Source organism: Prionailurus bengalensis, chromosome E4 (genome assembly GCF_016509475.1).
Source record: "Prionailurus bengalensis isolate Pbe53 chromosome E4, Fcat_Pben_1.1_paternal_pri, whole genome shotgun sequence".
NCBI classification, from domain to species: Eukaryota; Metazoa; Chordata; class Mammalia; order Carnivora; family Felidae; genus Prionailurus; species Prionailurus bengalensis.
In genome coordinates this window covers 324830-342738 of record NC_057360.1, presented here as the reverse complement: position 1 = coordinate 342738, position 17909 = coordinate 324830, and the positions used below count along the sequence as shown (strand labels likewise).

The 17909-nt window shown below is 59.0% G+C and overlaps 1 protein-coding gene across 3 annotated transcripts in view; it reads left to right on the top strand.

The window, feature by feature from the left end:
• SUSD4 (sushi domain containing 4) overlaps nucleotides 1-17909 on the top strand; it is a 93284-nt gene that overhangs the window by 36459 nt on the left and 38916 nt on the right. For 2 of the 3 annotated variants that reach the window (XM_043568780.1, XM_043568782.1), the window contains exon 3: nucleotides 8851-9063. The exons of the other annotated variant lie outside the window; for it this stretch is intronic. In XM_043568780.1, the coding sequence (XP_043424715.1) occupies nucleotides 8851-9063 (213 nt within the window). The remainder of the gene's footprint in view (nucleotides 1-8850; nucleotides 9064-17909) is intronic. 3 annotated transcript variants of the gene reach the window in all.

The window sequence follows — 17909 nt, the reverse complement described above, 5'->3', positions numbered from 1 at the left end:
TATTTTTGGAAATTAAGGTGGTTCTAGGAAATCAGGAGGTTACCATTTTATGAAGCTCTATGTTTTTGTTCTTTAGGGAACTGGTTGAATATTAATGTAACAGCTTACCTTCACTTATTATGCACTTGCCGTGTGCTAGTCATTGCTTTATGTCTATTTATGCCTCATCTAAATTACACAATAGCCCTAGAAGTAGGCACTTATAATAGCCACGTTACATATGAAGAAACACAGAGAGGTTAGGTAACTTGGCCAAGATCACACAGCTAGAAAATGGCAAAGTCAGGATTCAAAGCACACAGTCTCACCCCACAACCTGTGCCCTTAGGCATCAACTACGTTATTTGAAGCAACTGTATGTTTTCAATAGAATGACAGGGCAGGGTGTATTTAGAGCAGTGTTTTTTAAACCTGTTTGTGAACCGCTGAAACAGATGTATTTTACATTGCAGACTAACAGCTAATGAAACCACACGAAACTGTCCTCCCCTTTACCCTGTGAGAGCCACTCTGATTTTCCTTTCTATTTCATTTCCAAAAAGTGCCCGTTGTGACCCTTCAAATAGGTCTCGTCATACCGTAAGGCCACAACATGCGGATCAACCGCTTCTGACAGTCCTGGATGTAAGCTCACTCTTCAGGGGGCCTGGGCTCGGTGGTTTGTGGAGTGAATTTCTCCCAGTGCCCAGCGCTGTGCGATGGTTCAGCATATAAATAGATTATAGCAATCCCCTTTTCTCCTTCTTCCCTTTTCTTTTTAAAAACAAAGAGCTGAAATGCCGTCAAACACGGAGATTATTTCGACTGGAACAGAGAGGGTCAAGAACCACTTAATAACGATCTTGTGAGGGAAATGCGGGTCACGAATCAACTTTTATAAAGTAAATTACGTTTTCCCGTAGACTTTAATTGTAACTGTAACAGTGTTAGGTTGCTATTTCTACCAAGTTCTGACTCTGAGACCTCCTCTAAGTCCTGCGAGGGCCTTCCGTGGCCCACCCTGGCTTCTGCAGGGGAGGGCGGGCCTGGGACGGGCCGGCCTCCTCCCTCCCGGTGAGTGGAGGCATCCGTGGCAGCCGGGGGCCACCTTGCCCGGTCCTTCCAGCCTTTCCTGGCACGTGTACCGCGGCCCCCGGACTGTCTGTCATCGGGGACGGGATCCTGTGCGTGTTCGAGCCTGACCTTGCCCAGGACGGGCCGCCGGGATGTGAAGACGATGTCCTGGTGGCTGTGCGGTGGCCGGAAGCTTCCGGCGTGGCAGGCGGCTCCATGTGATCAACCTGGAGCGCCGTGTGCGCGGACGCTGGTGTCGGAGGGTTGGTCCGTCTGCTGGCCGGTTTTGCTTCGTGTCATTTCTTCTGTGTTGCTCTTGTGTTGCTGCACACACACCACCAGTTCCTGTGCTTCCGGGATCCGACAGGCTGTTGGTCCACGCGCTCGCTTAGGAGATGAGCTAAGGGGCGCCCAGGGGGCTCAGTCCGTGAAACGCCTGACTCCTGGTCTCGGCTCAGGTCGTGAGCTCACGGGTGTGAGGTGGAGCCGGGCAACAGGCTCGGCGCTGACAGCGGAGCCTTCCTGGGACTCCGTCTCCCTCTCTCTCTGCTGCTTCCCACTCGCTCTCTCTCTCTCTCCCTCCCTCTCCCTCTCAAGTAAATAAAAATAAAATAAAAAGGTAAGCGAAGGTCACTCTGAGGGCAAAGGATCTCGGAGGCGGCAGAGCTCCAGGGGGCGTAAGGTGCGGTGAGCAGGCGGTCAGACGGGCCTCGCCGCGGTCTCAGGGCCTACCCGGCTTCTGGCTCCACAGGCCGGGCCACCCGACCTCCAGGGTCTTCAGAGTAGGACAGGGGTGAAGGTTTTCCCTTCTGGTGAAGAGGCGTTCGTTCTCCTGTGAGATGCTCTCAGAGAAACCCTGTCCGCAGAGAAAGCGCATTCGGCCCAGGCGAAGCCGGGTCTGTTCAGACCGACGGAGGAACGTCCTCGTGGTGTGGAGAGGGACTCCTGGGGCCCGCGACCTTCCTGCCTTTACTCTCGTCTCTGAGGACAAGTGTCCCGTGCTGTCTAGGGCCGGTTCTGCCTCAGGAGCCGCTCGCTAGGCCCCAGCCGCGGCCTCCCCGGGAGAAGGCTTCGGCACCCGAGTGTGGCACCCGCCACGCTGTGGTCAGTGGGAGCTCGGTGACCGGCTCGCCGGGCTCCGGGTGTTCTGGGTGACGCATCTCGCCCACACCGTGCACCGGGACGTGTCTGTGCTGCGGGACCACGAGGGTTGTGTCCCGTGGAGGCACTAACAGTTCACCACTGCTGTTTGCTCCGTCCTGTCCGGACAGCTATGGAGACCAAACACGTTCACAAACGTCCTTTTCCTCAAAGACTTTGCAGAGTCGTGAAGACGTGAGCCAGGAGAGGCCCCGTGGGTGGCCGTGGGGGTGGCTGGCATGGGGGGGGCGTGGGGGGGGGCGCATGGGGGCCGGGATCCCGAGTCCGGGTGTGGTTCCAGCCTCTGCTCCCAGCCCGGCATCCCCCCCACCCCAGACACCAGGGCTCTGACCCCGACCCCTGGGGGGTCTCGTGCCTGCCAGTGACACTGACTGGGGTGCTGGGGGCTGGGCTCGGTGCTGCTCTGGATTCAACTGCAAACGTGCAGACGCGTCTGTTTAAACTTCGGCGGGGACGCCCTTTCCTCGCTGGCCCCAGACCCTCTCACTAAGCGAATGCATAAAAAATCAATTTTTGTGTCTGTATTCTGTATCTTCCTGCAAAGACTCACACAGCAGTTTACAGAGGGATAGAGCCGGCCCCGGTTCTAAATTGATTTGGCCGCATTGGATACAGCCCTCCTTCCTCCAACATGACTTTTCAGTTATGATAAAGCCCAAAGATTGCTTTTCACGCCACTTTCGGTTTTAGGGTTCTTTCTGGACTTCTTAGGGTGCTCACGGCTAAACTGCCTGGTGGGTTGACTCCAGAGTAGCCAGGTGGGAAGTCAGGACCCCCGTGAGCCTGGGGTTTTGATGCATTTCTTTGTATGTGAAGGACCCTCGGGGCCTGCGGCTGGAAGAAAAGGGAAGGGTCCTTCCTCCTGTTCCCCCGAGGGCCAGAGCACCAAGTACAGAGCTTTCTGGACGTTTCCTGGGGCCACAGCGCTGGGCAGGGACATGAGTGCCGGCGGAGGGGACGCCGGACCCGGGGCTGTCACAGGCCGGGACTGCCTACCAGGCTGCTTCCTGGGACACGGCTCTGGAGAGAAACAGTGTCCCCTGGGACGAGGGGTCGACTGACTCTCCTGTCATTCACGTCCTTAAAGTGTCCGAGTCCTTTAGGAAGATGGCACGAGCCTGGGACCCCGGGAGGGAACAGGGCCTGGAGGAGAGGGCTCTCCCTACTCTCCCCTGCTCTCTCACACATGTGCGTGCACGCACACACGCACACTCACACGCACACATGCACACACTCTATAAGGAACTGGTTCACGTGGGTGTGCGGGCTGGGAGGTCCAAGATCTACCTGGCAACCTGGTCACCCAGTGGGGGCCGATGGCATCAGCTCTGGTCTGAGGATGAGTCTGACAGCGGGAGGAGGTCAACGCGCCAGCCTGACGATGTCCGGCAGAGAGAGTTCTCTCTTACTCAACCTTTTGTTCTGTTCAGGCCATCAATAGATTAGATGAGGCCCACCCACGTCAGGGAGGGCCGTCCGCTGTACTCAGTCTACCCACTCACGTGGTGATCGCATCCAGAGGACCGTGTGACCAGATGTCTGGGCGCTGTGGCCCGGTCACGTTGACCCGTAAGGTGGACCGTCACACGGACTGTCCCTTGTGCGTACACGCCGCGTTCTGAATCGGATTTAGGAGGAATGGCCAGGAGGTACCACCTCCCAGGGCTTGTTAAAAAGGAAAGTACCCTTTTCTGTCTGTTTCCCCCAAAAGAAACATATCAGAAATCACCCGGGAACTCTCTCCTCCTGCCTAAGCTGCGGCCGCTCACTTCCAAAGCATCTGCAGGATTTGGAGCCCGGACGGCAGGCTACTAGGACCCTCCGGGCAGGCCCCCCCGTCCCCAGTGGGTGTGCGTCCGGTGTGCTGACCCCCACGTTGCAGAGGATGGCTCTGTGGAGAAGCAGCCCCGACTGGGGACCGACCCGCCGGGGGTACTTTGGAAAGCGGCGTCTCGAGCTCTGGCAGGCCGTGAGAAGCGACCGTCTGGCTCGGTGGGGTCAGTGGTCCGGATGAAGAATGGCCTCTTACGCCATCCCATCCTCCGACGTCGGTCCCTTCACCTGTTCTCACTCCCTCCTCTGTGTCGGCGGCTGGGCCCAGCCAGTGGCGTCCTGATCCTCAGACCGTTGGAAACGGGGCGATGCAGCGGCTGGTCCCTGGGGCGGTGGTTTTTGAAGGGAAGGATTAGTAAGGAGAGCACAGAACCGGGCCCGTGAGGAAACTGCGTCCTCGCAGCATGGTTCTCTCGTTAATTACGAGAGCAGGAGTCCTTCTGACGGATCACGGATGCTCAGCTCTCCTCTGGGGGGTCTGTCCTTTTCTCAGAGACAGCGGCTTCCTGGCTGGGGCAGGGAGGTGTGCCGGGCCGAGGGGTCGGTGCCTTTGACGGGCAGTCGGTGTGGCTCCCTGGTTAGTGGGTGTGAGGGAAGCATGTGGCTCAGCCACATCCCCACCCGCTCTGGCCCTACGCTGCAGAGGCACGAAGGGGGAGGTGTGTGCAGGTGCAGGTGGGAGGAAGGTCGTCAGGAAGTAAGGAATTCGGTCCACGCGGGTTGGGAGAAAGGAGGGGCTGGGAGGGTGTTAGGAGAGAACGGGTCTGTGCTGGGGGAGAGCCCTTCACGCCCACCTCACCCGCCGAGTACCTCTTCCAGCCAGCCAGCCATCCATCATCCATCCATCCATCCATCCATCCACCCATCCATCATCCACCCACCCATCACCCATCCACCCACCCATCCATCTCCCCTCCCTCCCTCCCTCCCTTCCTCTCTCCCTCCTCCATTAGCAGCACCTGTGGAATGCCCCCTTACTACACAACATGCCGGGGGCTGAGGAGGTGAAGAATAAGACACAGCCTCCCCTCCCCGCCCCCCCGACCCAGAAGTTCACATCACAGCGGGGGAGGATGTGAGGTAGACCACAACGCTGCCAGGGTGAGGAGGACTCTAGGAGAGGTGGGCACAGGTTCCCTGATGGGAAGAGAGGCTCCTGGTCAGACTCTGAAGGCGGAGGATGGTTCCCGGGGAGGCACCCCTGAAGCCAGTCCTGGAGGGTGGACACGTTTTGGGGACCATCCTTCCCTCAGTGGGTTTTCCGGGAGACCCCCTTCCTGCCTCAGTGGAAGGTGAGCCCCCCTCCCCCCCACGGGGCTGGACCCCCTCCCCTGCATCTCCCCATCCCTCATCTGCGGACTTTCTTTCTCCCTGCTGCGTGGAGACAGGCTCAGATCTCTTTAATTTTAAGATCTTAATACAATAATCGGAAAGCCCCTCCCGTGACCCTAATGCTTCAGCCGCGGGATGACCCCCGATGGCTTCAGCCACGTTCTTCCGTGTACACTGAGTGCCTTGGAGGACAAGCCCGGGCTGTCTGCACCCTTCCAGCAGTCCCTTCCTTTCTGCAGTCCCTTCCAACCTGGCCGCGCCCCCGTGCCCGGTGTGTCTCTTGCCCTTGCCCAGCCGCCTGCCTGCCTTCGTGGGTGCCGCTGTCTCAGCCATGTGCCACGTGGCTTCCTCTCACCGTCTGTTCCCAGGAGGCCACCCAGCTGTGCCTCCAGCTGCCGTCTGTGCGCAGACATGCGGCTCAGACTTGCTCCTCCGGCTGGTCACCCCCACCTTGCCTGGGTGTCTCCAGACCCAGACTCCCCGCACCCCCCTTTGGCCCCAGGTGGTTTTCACCGCGTCCCGTCCCCTGCATGCAGGCTCAGCGCCAGGACCTGGGACCATCCTAGATGCCTCCCTTAACTCATTCCCCTCACCCCCGCTGCCATCCCTTCCGTCCCTGAATTTGCGCTTCTGCGTCCGTAGTATCTCCTGCGGCCTCTCTGCGCCACTCCTGCCTCTTCTGGCCCGTCATTTCTCGCCACGACTGCTGCAGTAGCTTGAGACTCCACATGCCTCAATTGCTGGCCCTCCCAGGAGCTGGACTGGCTGCCTCAGAGCCATTTGGAGAGCTTTCCAGAAACACAGCCCTTTGCGCCCCACCCTGAGAGCACCGGGATCCATGAGTCTGCCTTTCACAAACAAACTGTCCCTGGATCCTGACGTAACCTGGTACCTGGGAGTTATTTCTGATGGTCTTCCTGCCTCCTGCCTAGTCTGTGCAAGTCTGTCCTCTGCCTGGGTGAGGAGAAGTCATTCGGAGACATACGTCTGGTCCCCGTTATCCCTTTGTTCAAGCTCTCAGTCCCTGGGGTTAATATCCAAAGTATATGAGGAACTCACATAACACCAAAAAAAAAAACAAAACCCAAACAATCCAATTAAAAAATGAGCAGAGGACATGAACAGACATTTCTCCAAAGAAGACATCCAGATGACCAACAGATGGATGAAAAGATGCTCAACATCACTCATCATCAGGAAAATGCAAGTCAAACTGCAATGAGCTGCCGCCTCACACCTGTCAGCATGGCTCAAATCAACACAAGAAACAACAGGTGTGGGCGAGGATGTGGAGAAAGGGGACCCCTCTGCACTGGTGGTGGGAATGCAAACTGGTGCAGCCACTCTTGAGAGCAGTGTGGATGGAGGTGCCTCAAGAAATTAAAAATAGAAATGCCATGTAATCCGGTAACTCTACCACCAAGGATTTACCCATAGAAGATGAAAACACTAATTCAGAAGGACGCTCCCACCCTTGTGTTTATTGCAGGGTTATTTACGATCGTCAAGCTACGAACAGCCCCAGTGTCCACTGACCGATGAATAGACAAAGAAGTGGTATACATAGAACGGAATATTACGCAGCCACAAAAAGAATGAAATCTTGCCATTTGTGACAACATAAATGGACCTTGAGGGTGTTATGCTCAGTGAAATAAATCACAAAGAGCAACAAATACTCTAGGATTTCGTGGAATCTAAAACACAAACGGTCCAGAGTACACATGTGGTTGCCGGAGGAGAGGGGTGCAGGGAGAAGCGCGGGGAGAGCGGGTCCGGGGAGAACAGTCACAGCACTGTGAGTACGGTCAGCTGTGCTGTCACAGTGATGTGTGGTGAAGATGTGTGGTGACGACGGCAGCTCCGCTCATGTGACCACAGCGTCACATGCACACTGCGGGCTCACCGTGTTGTGCACCCAACACTAATGTGACGTCGTGTGCCAGCTGCAGCTAACAGCACAGGATTCCGTTCCTGCCGTGACACCCCGCTGCCCCCCGCCCCCCCCCTCCCCCGGCAACCAAGCCCTGGGCTCCCTCAGCTGTCCTCTCTGCCTCCTGCCCCGCTCCTGGCCCCACCTCCTGCCCCGCCCCTTCTGGCTCCACCTCCCGCCACGCCCCCTGCCCCAGCTCCTCCTCCCGCCCCCCACCCAGCTCTGGCTCCGCCTCCCACTCCGGCTCCGCCTTCCCTTCCCTCCGCCCCACCCCCTGCACCTCGGCTCTGGCTCCTCCCCCTTGGCCCGCCCCTGGCTCCGCCTCCCACTCCAGCTCTTCCTTCCATCTCTGCCCCCTGTTCTGGCTCCTCCTCCTCTCGCCCCTCCCAGCTCCACCTCCCACCCCGCCCCACGACTCTGCCTCTCCCGCCTGCCTGCCTTTCCATTCCGCCTCCTGCTCCGCTCCTGACTCCTCCCCCAACTCCACCTCCCACTGTGGCTCCGCCTCCCGCCCCACCCTCGGGCCCCCGCTCTGCCTCCTGCTCTATGCTTCTTGCGCCGAAGGTCCCCCTGGACAGGACACCCCCACCCCACAGTGACCCAGAGGCCCACCCCCCTGGCTGGCGGGCAGCTGCTCACCGGGCCCTCGCCTGCTCCTTGCCACCCGTCCCTGGCCGCCTGGGGCTGTTGGACTGCAGGCAGTCGACCTGAGCAATACTTTGAGGCGCCCGACTGTGTCTTTCCTTCCAAGTGAAGACACGACCCCATCACTTAAGGACACTGTGCTGCCCTCCCCGCGGGCACCTGCCAGGTTTCCCCTCTGCTCTGACACCTGCACAGGCTCTCCCTCCAGCTATAACGTCTGCAGACCCCCGGACACCCGCCCACTGCCTCCTCGCTTGACCCGGCCCTCCAGGGTCACCTCAGTAAGCTTCCCTTCCCCAGCACGGTTCACTCATTCCTCAAACGTCTGGGGAGCTCTTTCTGTGCAGGACCGGGATGGACTGTGGGCCGCAAAGATGAAGGGCTCACAGCTCAGCACGGACCGTGCTGTTCCCCACACTGTTCCCTGCAGGGCTGGTCTCATGGGTTAGGAAGCCACCAGGACCTCGGGGAGCCTCCAGGAGGCCTGGCACAAGGGAAGCAGCAAAGGGCAAGGGGCGGGGAGGAGAGGGGAAGGGGCGTTCAGTGCTCAGGCCAACCCTGCCAGGACGCCATCCTGGCCTCCCTGACAGCATTGTTCTGTCCCTGGAGTGTCGTCAGTATGTCCTGCAGGGCCTGGCTCAGGTTCCACCACCTCCTTCCCGTCTTTGTTCTGTGGCTTCAGCTCCTCCAGCCTCCACAAAGGGTGGGGTCGGTCAGGAGGACTCCCGCCAGCACCGCCCGAGTCACAGAGAGGGCTTCTATTCTCGTCTCTCGTGCTGTGTGGCCGCGTGGCCACGGCGTGTGGAATGACAGTGTCTGTCCCTGACGTGGGCAGGCCCTCGGCGTCCGGGGGATGCATTCAGAGGCACCTTTTCTTCTCTCTGTCAATGTAGGGTTCGATGGCCTTCAGGCGTGCACGGACCCAGGCGTCCCCGAGAATGGCTTCAGGACGCCCAGCGGAGGGGTGTTCCCTGAGAGCTCTGTCACCCAGTTTCACTGTGAAGACGGGTTCAAGCTGAAGGGCTCCACAAAGAGACTGTGTGTGCGACACCCTAACGGCACCCTCGGCTGGATCCCCAGCGATAAGCCTGTCTGTGCGCGAGAAGGTAAAGTGCGCGCCCTGCCCGCCCCGTCCGGGCAGACAGATACCCCGGGCCGCGCCATCCGGCCCAGCCTGCATGCGGATGGGAAGGCGGTGTGGCCAGGGCTGGGGCCCGGGATGAATTCGCCCCCGTGGCAGGAGGGACCGTGTTCCTCCTCCGCCCCAGTTCCAACCCCACTCGTCACCGTTTTCGTCCGTGTGAGCGAGCGGCTGGGAGAATGTTAGAGCCGCTCACTGTGCGCAGCCTCGGTCCATACGGAGACGCACGTTTTGGACATGAGCCGCATAAGGAGGGAGCACCGCAGGGCCAGCCGACCTGGCAGGCGTTTGTTTCCGACAAGTATCCTGCTTGAGACGCGGCAGTCACTTACCTTACCGTTCGCGCCAGCCCACGCCTGCTGGTCGAGACGGCCTTGCTTGTAGGTGCGTGGGGTCTGGAAGGGAGCCCTGGGTGCAGCTGGTTGGGGAGGCGTGATGCGGTTTGTGTGTCTGAGGCCGGCAGAGCCTGGGTCTCTCGGTTCAGTGTCCGTCGTTGATTTGGTTTATCACGGAGCTGTCACCGCGGCATGCGGGCTGTTACTCTGAAGGAGCCGAGATCCTTCTTGTGAACGTCTCTCCGTAGCCAACTTGGGGAGGCCTTGACGGGGCACCGGCTCAGCCCTCCTGGGGACTGCGGCCTGCCCCCAGAGTTCGCCCTGCCCTGGCTTTGAATTTCAAGGTTTTTTGTTTTTGTTTTTGTTTTTTTAAAGAGAAAAAATTAGCGCAAAGAATTAGGGTGAAATAAGTCAGAGAAAGACGAACACCGCGTGATTTCACCTCCGTGTGGATTCTAAAGAGCAAAGCTGACGAATAAACGGAACAGAAGAGAAGCAGACCCCCCCGAAAGAGAGAATCCCAAGTAGGCTCTGAACCCTGAGATCATGAGCTGAGCCGAAACGAGGAGTCGGACGCCTCCTTGAGCCACCCAGGCACCCTGTACATTCAGATTTTCTGCTCCCGTGCAGCCCGTGCAGGCTATGGTTTCCGTGAGGTTCTACTGATTAAAAGTGTGTTTGGTTTGCAAATCCTGACTTTCCTGCCAAGATCTGTGCCCTACGGTCTCAGTGTTTAAAATCTGGACAAGCTCAGGAACATCTGAGGGCAAAGAGGACACGTGGGCTTCGTGGTTATTGCCCGGAGGTGGGGAGACCTTTCCGTATTTCCGTCCTGGGGGAAAAAAAAGATGGCCCCTTTCCAGGCCTCCATAAGCACGTAGTCTGTAGTAATTCCAGAAGGGGAAGGAGCGTCTGCTGTGGACAGCCCCAGGTGTACGGGGAGGGCCGTGCTCCTGGGGTGCCCCGGGGACCGCCAGCCCTTCCTTCCACAGCCGAAAATAAGACCACCCTTTCCACAGAGGGTCCAGACATCGTGTTGTGCTCTCAGGATCGGTTCAGAGAGTTCGGAAGAACAGAAACCACCTTTCTAAGTAGCAGCCGTTTCTCAATAATAACGGTACCCTTGGTGGGCTTTGGAAGACGTGCGGGAAGGGGCGGCCTGTGCTGCTGCGACAGTGGAGACGTGCGTCGCTGTTCGTGGACCGCGGGGGCGGGGGCGCCGTGGGTGTCCCACAGAGGCGAGAACGCGGAACCGTTCTCCGCTGAGGTGTGCGTGGCCTCCCGCCCCGGCCAGGACTGTGCCGTGCGGATGCCGGGCTGCTGAATTCCTTGGTTCCGTCCGTCCGGGCGTCAAGGTGCTGAATTTTGGGCGGTAGTAGTAACAGGGGTCAGTCACCGCGTTCAGATAAGCCCTCGACGCTGAGAAGCACTTTCGAGGGGGCAGCCTCCCCGGTTAGGAAGGTGAGGCTCAGAGAGGTTCGCTGGCTTTGTCCCGGTCACATAGCAGACGTGCAGGCAGCAGGCTTGGAGCCGCGGGTTTTCCCCTGCGAGGTCGTGTCACATAGGCCACTCCCAAGGACGCGTGGTCACTACAGGTGGCGGTGTTGGTGCTCAGGGCGGAGGGACTCAGAGGAACGTGGGGCCCAAACCCCCCTTCTGATCTGGTTTTTGTCGGACCCAAAGGGAAACCAAGAGCCTTCCCACAGTTAAATGGTGATTTAGGGACAGACCTGGTCCAGCCCCTGGTCTTGTCGCTGTCACCTGGACCCCTCCCGGGCTGTCACGCTGGCGGCCAGTCCTGCCTGAGATGCGGGTTTTTGAAAAGTAGGTTTAGATGCAGGAAAATGTGTTGTTATCCTGCTACAGGCACCCTACAGAAGCGAGGTGGCACCTCTCTGGCTCGCCCGGGTGCCCGCTGACTCTTCCCCACGCTCCACCTCAGCCCCGATTCCAGTCTTAATCGTTCCCTCCAAGAAAACGACCGAGTTTCAGGTTTGGACTCATGGGCCTGATCACGTAGGCGGTGGAGTTTTACGGCACTGAGACCTTCCACCCTGCAGATGCAGAGACGTCCTCTCCAGGCTGGTTCCGGGAGACCGGAGCCCCCACGGCCCGAAGCAGAGCTGAGGACGGTCGCTGTTCAGGGAGCAGGGGAGGCGGCGGTGTGGTGGAGGGGACTGAAAACACACCCCACGGGTCCGGGGCGGTGATGTGGCAAGTCCAGAGCCCAGGGGACAGGGTGAGAGCCACCGATGGGCCTCTGCTCAGGTCTGCTGGGGGACACCTGCCCGCGGGTAAACACCCCTCGCCCAGTTCTCGCTGGGGGTGAAGGCTGACTTTGCCTGAAGCCACCTGACCAACACTTACTGGACTCGTGTCAAACCAGGACGCGGAGAGGCCGTCCCTCCCCTGACAGGGGCAGGGTCAGTGTTGTGACTCAGACGATGGTTTGCACACGTAAGGAAGGGGTGTGTTTAGAAGATCAGTACGCAAATGAGACTACAATAAGAGTCATTCGAATCTACTTAGGTTATGAGAAAATAGCACATGGGGGCTGGGGGGGGCGGGGGTGATCCGCCTGCGTCTTGCCCAGACGGACGTGCCACCGGCATTCATGGAAACGACGGCCGGGCAGAGTCCTCTCCGCGCCCTGGCATTGTTACACTGGCTGTGCGTTTTCAGATGGACAATGGCCCACAGGTCCCGGCTGGGGGAGCCCAGGTTACCAGGCCGCGATCTACACGTTCTGCCCAGGCCCCCCCTCCCTTAGGACCCTCATCCGGAGGGCGTTCGGGACGCTCACGAGAGTCAGACGGCAGCTTGTAGCTTCGGGTGGACGCAGCTCTGTGTTCAGACAAGCTGGTCCTCGTGCAAAACCACAACCTTCTCTTTTCCGCCTGCGGCTTCTCTGCTGGAGGCTTTGGAGGCAGACGGACCCGTGCGTGTTTACGCAGCGGGGTTTAGATGCTAAAGGAGCTGTGATCTGTGTGCGGCCGGACACGGTTCTCTTGTCCCCGTAGCGGCTCCGTGGATGGTCACGGTCACGCCGACGTCGGTCTCAGGCAGACGCACAGTGAGCAAACCAGATGGGCGTCCGGCAAATGGGGCGTCACAGGTCTCAGACAGGTTCACACGGGGCTCGTCCCGAGCAGGTTCCCAGACTGCACCTCTGGGGCGCCTTCCTGACAAGGGTGCAGCCAGCAGAGGCACTGTGACCCGGACCGTGGGGGGGAACCTGCCTGTGGCCGGCTGGGTGGTTCCTTCTGCCCCAGGAGGAGCGGGGGGTGCGTGGGGGACCAAGGGTTGTTCGAGCTGCACGTGCACGTGCCCCGAAAGTGCCGCCCCTGTCCGGAGACCCCCAGGGCCTTTCTGGCCATGAGTACGACTCCTGGAATGGCCAGGGGGGAGGGGGGAGGGGAGCCTCGTGGCCCTTGTAGGTGGGAGGCCGGGGCCCACGCTCTGCACGCTGGCCGGGCTCCCGATGCGCTTTGTCTGCTCGTCTGCGGGGCCCCCGCAGCCTTAGGCCATCTGGGTAAGGTTTGCATCCCTCAGGTGGGCGTTGGCTGAGAGTACTCACGCTGAGCAACTTCGGGTTTCTGGGTCTTTCTGTGGCTTTTCCTGACATTTCAGCTCTAGGTGCGTTTGGCTGAACCATTCTGACTCATTCACCCCCTGGAAAGCACGTGTAAACCCTCCCGTTTTTCCTATTGGCTTGGTGAGCTTTTTATCAGCAGCCAGAACCTGCCCCACTCCCGTCACTCAGGTGCACACACCGGGCCACCCCCGGTGCACACCTGGGCGTCTGCGTGTTACCTGTACATCTGGGCGTCTGCCCCTCACCTGGGCATCTTCGTGTTACCTGGGCGCCTGCTCGTTACCTGGGCGTCCCTTCCCCACCAAGAGCGCTGTGTTTTAAGGAGGGTCGGTGTGTGTACCAGGGACCGTGCACTGCCTCCCGAGGTTCCCACCCAGCCCCACGAAGCAGGTGTTACGACCTTACTTTCCAGACGAGAAAGTGCAGGTGAGAGGGGCCTCCCAGGAAGCGAGTCCAAGAGCGGGATTCAGGTCCAGGCATTGCCCCCGAGATGATGACCTCCAGGGGAGGGGGGAGCGGGTGACATGTGTCCTCCTGACCCCAGACCCACACCCCTTGGGGGAGGCGTCGTGTCTGTTCGTTCAGGCCCCTAGGTCCCAAAGTGTGTGCCGTGGGCTCCTCGTCTCAAGAACTTGCTAAGAATACATCTTCAGGCCTCCGGGCTTGGAAGGTTAGGAGTGAGAGCAGCTCTCTGCATATTTTTTTAAACTCCTGAAAACAGCTTGAGGCCCACACACGCTGGGACGTGCCAGAGTGTTTTCCCGGGGGGAGGACACGGCGTTCTCTGGTGTGAGGCAGATCCTGGGAGATGAACTCGTATGGTCAGAGAGCGCTCGTGCTGGCATTTGTGGACAGAGACACTACAGCCCGGGAGTACGGGTCACGTGGCAGACACACTGGGGCTGGGACCAGCGTCCGGACTCCTCGTTCAGTGCTCTTGCCCCCAGGGAGCCTGAGAAAGAGCGGGATCTGGAACGTCCTCCAGGAGGCTGTCAGTTGTTCTGGGCGGCAAAGATGGGAGCTCACAGGGCCGGATCCCACTTGCCGCCAGCATCTTCCACCTCCACTGTCCTCATCTTCTGGTTGTGGCCGACGTGGCCTGGAGCATGGGTCTCCACGTGTCCCCTCCCCACAGACCGAATGGGGGACAGGCCATCCCTGCAGCAAGCATTATGTGTAAGTTCTTGCTAAGGGGCTCTGACTCCTGGAGACCTGACCGGGGCTCCTGTAAAAGATGAACAGTTTGGTACAAGGTTCCCCGAGCCTCCCAGGGGCAAGTGCAGAGTGCGTTTACATGGTATCATCACGTTAGGAATTTTAAGTGAGCAGATGCGGCCTCACTCGTGGCCAGTTAGGGTGGCGGGTAAGCCCCGTGCCCTTGAACGCAGGGGCACAGCCGTTGTTCAACAGCAGTGTGTCCCGCTCCTTCTGGGTCACCTTCTGCGGTCACCCCTGGGTCAGGGTGAATGTCCCCCAGCTCCAGGGGCTTCACCAAGACAGAGACGCTCCAAGAATGTTTATTTACAGTCCTTTTCTCCACGTGTGTATCTTCCATCACCGGAAATGTCTCGTTGCTTTGGGTGTGGGCATCCGACAGCAGCCGTGTCCACAGGGACGGGCACCTGCTTGTCCCCAGGTTGCTGCGTCCTCACTGCCTTTTCCTCAGGAGGGAAAGCAGAGTGGTGCCCGTCCCCGCCCCCGGGACCCCCGTCCCCAGGAGCACTGTCCCTTCTCATTTGTGCTGTCCCCACCCCCTCCCCTCCCCTCCCCCATCTCTTGTGGCTTCAGTGTGAGTTTGGTTTACTTTCTTAAAAAGATTTCAACCTAAAAAAAAAAAAAAAAAAAAGATTTCAACTTAACGTGGTCATGACGTGAGAGCAAAAACAAATCCAGAGCAAATAAGGTCACGGTGGGGAGACACAGAGGGGATGAGTGACCTAAATGACTGTTATCATCCCTACAGGGTGACGGCTGGACACCACAGACAGGTTCGCTCAGCAGCACAGCCCTTACCAGCTGCCCGAAGCGTCCCCGTGTCCCGGGGGCGCCGGGGTCCTGTCCCCGTGTCCTGGGGGCGCCGGGGTCCTGCCCGGTCTGAGCAAGGGCCGTGGAGGTGGGCTTGTGGGAGTGTCAGTGTCCCTCTGCTCACACAGAGTACCCCGGTCAGACCGAGTGCAAAGGGCCCAGGATTGTCAGGAGCCCCCAGCACCAGGCAGATGGCGTGGATTCCCCAGAAAGCAGGTTTTCACGGGCTCGAAGGTGAAACTACCCAGATTAGGTTGGCTGCTTGTGAAGAATGGAGTGCTTCCCACCCGCACCCTTCCACACCCATCGCAGGGGGACTGATTCTCCTGGCTCCAGGGCTGGGCCACGTCCATAGTCCCACCCGAGCCCACGTGTGCTGGGGACCCGCCTGGGCCTCCGGCGCGGAGCCCACGCGGGGAGGCTGTGCTGATGCCGCCTTCGCCGGGGTTCACGGCACTGCCCTGGGGGCGTGCGGGGAGCGCCTCTGCCCCGCGCGGTGCCCCAGGCGTCTGGACTCAGCAGGTTCTCAGGAGACACTCCAGGCGCAGCCGGTGGGTGGAGGGTATGGGGACCATCTGCTTTCACGTCCCTGCGAGCTCGGCTCTGGGAAACAGGTGTTTCCTGTCACCTCGTCGTCGCTGAGAGTGAAGGCGACATTCCAGAAGGTGGGAAGAGACGTCAAGTTCCTTCACCCATGAAACGGTTGAGACTGTTGATCGAGAGAAAAGTAGGTCTGTGTTCTGGGCGGGGCAACCTCTGCCTTCGGGAGATGGTGAGGGTTCATGGGTTTGGAAATCCAGATGCCACCCGAGTCAGTTGTCCCCAAGTTCTGCCTGCACTCCCTGCTTGCCCGGCCGGAGGCCCCGGTTCAGCTGGGGGGACTCATTCCCAGCGAACTTCTTGTTCTCTCTGGATTGCGTAGTTGTTTGTGTAAACTCATAGAACATAACCTTTACAGGAAAGCACACGAAACCCCACAGCCCACAGAATCAGCACACAGTGGACAGCCCCCCGGGCCCCCTAGGCTGCCCCTCTCCTGGGTCAGGAGCTCGTGTCCTGGTTATCACTCAGCCCAGGCGTGCGCATTCCCAGACACGGCACCACTTTGATTTACTTTTGCCTTATTTTTGAATTCATGTACGTGGAATTACACATTAGGTATTTTACATTAGACTTTTCTACTTGGTTGTGAAATTACGCTATTTTCCGTGCAGCTGTGGTTGGTCCATTTGCAGGGTGTTCTGTTACAAATAGACCAGAATTTGAACATTCTGATGTTGATGGGCCTTCGGGATTTTTCTCACTGGGTCTGTTACAAGTAAGTTGTCCGCCCTTATCCGTGGAGGACGTATTCCAAGACCCCAGTGGACACCTGAAACTGTGGATGGTACCAAACGCTGTGTCACTGTGTTTTTTTCCTACACATACACACCTATGGTAAAGTGTAACTTATAAATTAGACACAGGTGGAGATAAACATAATAATTAATTATAAAATGGAATAATTTTGCGGGGTGCCTGGGTGGCTCAGTCGGTTGAGCATCCGACTTCAGCTCAGGTCACGATCTCGCGGTCCGTGAGTTTGAGCCCCACGTCGGGCTCTGTGCTGACGGCTTAGAGCCTGGAGCCTGATTCCGATTCTGTGCCTCCCTCTCTCTCTGCCCCTCCCCTGCTCACCCTCTGTCTCTCTCTGTCTCAAAAATAAATAAACGTTTAAAAAAATAGAATAATTATAACACCACACCATAATAACCGTATGTGAACGTGGTCTCTGTCTCTAAACGTCTTACTGTCCTGCCTTCACCTTCTTCTGTGAGGACAGTGACGATGAGATGCCCACGTGGGGAGACCACGTGACGTGAGCGACACGGGCAGGTGGCGCAGCGTGTGGCCGGCGGAGGACCATCTGCTTGCCGACGTGGACACCAAGGGGAGCGCCGCCGTGCTGCTGCGAATGCTCTTGACCTCACCTCTGGCGGCTGTTCCCTGGCTGTCCCGTGGCGGTGGTGTGGTGTGGACGGTGCCCGTTTCTCCCCACAGTGTCGTGCGACAACATGCGTGAATGCTAACACCAGGGAAGCTCACCTGAGCCTTGGTGCCCAGTGTTGTCCCTGGGGCTCGGCCACGCAGGCTTGGTTGACCACTCACGGGGCTCGGCCTCCAGCTCCCCAGAGGCCGAGTGGATCCACAGGGACCCAGGCTCCCCAGCCTTAGTCACACCGTCAGCACAGAGCGTCTGCTGTGGCCTAGAGGCTCCCGGTGGACACGCTCGGCTCAGGGAGGGCACTAGGGAGGTCATGACCCAGGACCCGAGGGCAAAGACCAAGCCTGTCTTTGGGTCGGGTAATCCCTCGGTGTGCGGGCCACAGCCGTGCCGCACGTCGCACGAAGCCAACCCCAGATCCCTGCCCTGATCTGCAAGGTGCCGTGTGGTCTGGCCTGCCTGTGTTTCAGACACACCGACACCCGGCTGTTCCTGTGCCCAAAACCTCCGTCTCCCAGATCCGCACAACTGAGTCCTTCTTGCCGCTGGGCTGTACTTAACAGATGTCATGTCAGGGCGCCCGTCCTGTCTTCCCAAACCCGGGGGGCCCTTGGTCAGTGTCTGTGTGACCTTGGCACCTGCTCGTCAGAGCCACCATCATGCCCATCACGCTCTAGCTCACACATCTGCTCGTTTGTTAGCAGTCGCTCTGCACACAGCTGCCACGAGGTGCTGTTCCCGACTGTCTCTCTGTGCCCGGCACCCGGAGCGGGACTCAGCAGCCCGCTGCTGAGTGCGTGAGCGAGCCAGCGAATGGGACAGATGGGCGAGTAAATAAACGGTACAGATGCCGGTGTAAACAAACCCAGAGC